The sequence below is a fragment of the Mixophyes fleayi genome, chromosome 1, assembly GCF_038048845.1.
Source record: "Mixophyes fleayi isolate aMixFle1 chromosome 1, aMixFle1.hap1, whole genome shotgun sequence".
NCBI classification, from domain to species: domain Eukaryota; kingdom Metazoa; phylum Chordata; class Amphibia; order Anura; family Limnodynastidae; genus Mixophyes; species Mixophyes fleayi.
Genome location: NC_134402.1, coordinates 316,285,039 through 316,287,347, shown reverse-complemented (window position 1 = coordinate 316,287,347; position 2,309 = coordinate 316,285,039). Strand labels below are relative to the sequence as shown.

The 2,309-nt window shown below is 34.5% G+C and overlaps 1 protein-coding gene across 1 annotated transcript; it reads left to right on the top strand.

Moving 5' to 3' along the window:
* Positions 1 to 590: 590 nt before the first annotated feature.
* On the top strand, positions 591 to 1,511 carry LOC142151930 (olfactory receptor 6B1-like). Its single transcript, XM_075208085.1, has one exon. It carries the CDS (start codon positions 591 to 593, stop codon positions 1,509 to 1,511), a length of 921 nt encoding a protein of 306 aa, XP_075064186.1.
* The last annotated feature ends 798 nt before the right edge of the window (positions 1,512 to 2,309 follow it).

Below are 2,309 nucleotides of genomic sequence, written 5' to 3'. Positions count from 1 at the left end.
ACTGAGCAGTATGTTACTAAAATGTGTGCTACCGAAAGGATCAGATGTTAGACTTGTGACATTTAAGATGCACACCTAGATGCACCTCTTGATTGCAGGGGCATATCCAGAGTGCTTAGGGTAGGCATGCACCACAAAGTGCTCTAGATGGACCATCCAGCCACATTGTAGTTGCTGCACATTTGATATATAAATGGCCACATAATTACTGTGCATTTACAGCAAATTTTTAAATACAGATAGATGAGGTGAGTATATTAGGTTTTTTTTATCATAGGCTCAACATATCATTCTTTACTAATCATTCTTTACTGTGGTAATATAGATGATCGCTATATAACCACAGAAATGTATAAAAGGCAGGTCACAAGAAGCAATGCTATTAGGTGATAAAACATACAATAAACTGATACACACATACATATAGCACCCAATACACTGGGACCACATGATAGTAAATGTTAGCAATATTGTAATTAATAGGCATAGTTCTGTAATAAGATTATTTTTTTTTGGTTGCTTATTGGCACACACATTGTCATTTATATAACACACTCTTGTTTTTATCTGTACTGTAGAGGAACAAAAATATGAGAAATCATACTAATGTGAAGGAATTTATTATCCTGGGTTTCTCCAATATTCAGAAATACCAGAATGTTTTGTTTGTATTTTTCCTGACAATATATATCACTACCCTCACTGTAAATATATCTCTCATCACCATAATCCGGTTTGTCCGTCAGCTGCACAAACCTATGTATTTTTTTCTTTGCAATTTATCTTTCCTAGAGCTAGGTTACATTTCAGTAACTGTCCCCAAGATCATAGTGGACATTCCAAGGAAAATAAAAAGCATTTCCTTCTCTAGTTGCATTACCCAACTCTTCTTCTTCACATTCCTTGGTGCCACGGAAACTATTCTTCTTGCAGTAATGTCCTTTGATCGATTTTTGGCAGTGTGTTTCCCTCTGCACTATATAAGCATCATGAGCCATAAGGTCTGTTTTATCCTAGCTGCTGCTTCCTGGGTGTTAGGGTTCTTGACCACTTCATTTCCAATTATCAAAATATCACAGTTGCATTTTTGCAGTGCCAATGTTATTAACCATTTCTTTTGTGAATCAGCTCCTTTGCTAAAGCTGTCCTGCTCGAATTCCTATTTCAACGAACTAACTGTTATTATTTGTGCATCATCAGTCATTCTCAGCTCAGTTCTATTAACTATGATGTCTTATGGATATATCCTTAGAACTATTTTGAAAATCCCATCTGTCACAGGAAAGCAAAAAGCTGCTTCTACCTGCGCTTCACATCTTTTAGTGGTTACCACTTTCTACTCAACAATGTTTGCCATGTATATAAAGCCAACTGCTAGTGAAGGGTCAGTAAACAAGGTGATGGCGTTGTTCTATGCTGTCTTCACACCACTTGTCAACCCATTTATCTACAGTCTACGTAACAAGGAAGTCAAAGAAGCCCTTTTATTCTTAGTAAAAAGAAGGTTTTGAAATATTTTTGATGACTTTATATGTGCCAATTTTAAATATATTTTTCTGTATTTTTCAGTATTCATAGTGTTGATATATCTAATCTTTTGGGACTTCTATTAATAATAAAATAATGATAGAAACAAATAATGCAAAATAATACAAGTTGATGTTGTGTACTTTACAAATAGGTTATTCAATATGTAACATTTTGGTCTTGGGAAAATATTAGTAGCAATATTAGTTATTGAAATAATCCAAGTTAATTTACTAAATAAGTGAAATAATTAAAATAAAATCCATTTTATGAAATTCTTGCAATATAGTTTAAAAGTGATGTTCAACAGTTTTCTTATGTAAAGGAAAAATAAGCCCTGTTTTACAGTTAGGTGCAAATTTTGCTCTGGTGCAGAATTTGCAGTACTGCAAGGGGTGTAAAAGTAAATTTATTTGCATACAGGGCAAATACTGCATGCGCTTGCAGCTTCCATTAACAAGATGTAAGAGCAATGCCTTAGGGGAATCGGGCTGCAAAAAAAGTGTACCCTGCATGGCACAGTGAGTTCTACAGTTAAAGGTGAGAAAGACTGTCAAATGAAATGAACCCCAGCATAGTGTCAGGTCTGTATAATGAGGTTATAGATGATTAATGAAAATGTGTGATTTACATGTATTGATAAAACATTGTGGTTGGAATGTTGAAATTTTCCTCTTGAGGAAATAAAGAAAAATTTGGAGATGTGCCAAAATCATTAAAAAAATCTAATGCCACCCATCATCCAAGGCTCAAAGGATTGGCCCTATGGAAAGTCAGTCATT

Bases quoted from the DNA above. Each gene is read 5' to 3' on its own strand.
- LOC142151930 (XM_075208085.1), top strand. From the start codon at position 591: ATGAGAAATCATACTAATGTGAAGGAATTTATTATCCTGGGTTTCTCC.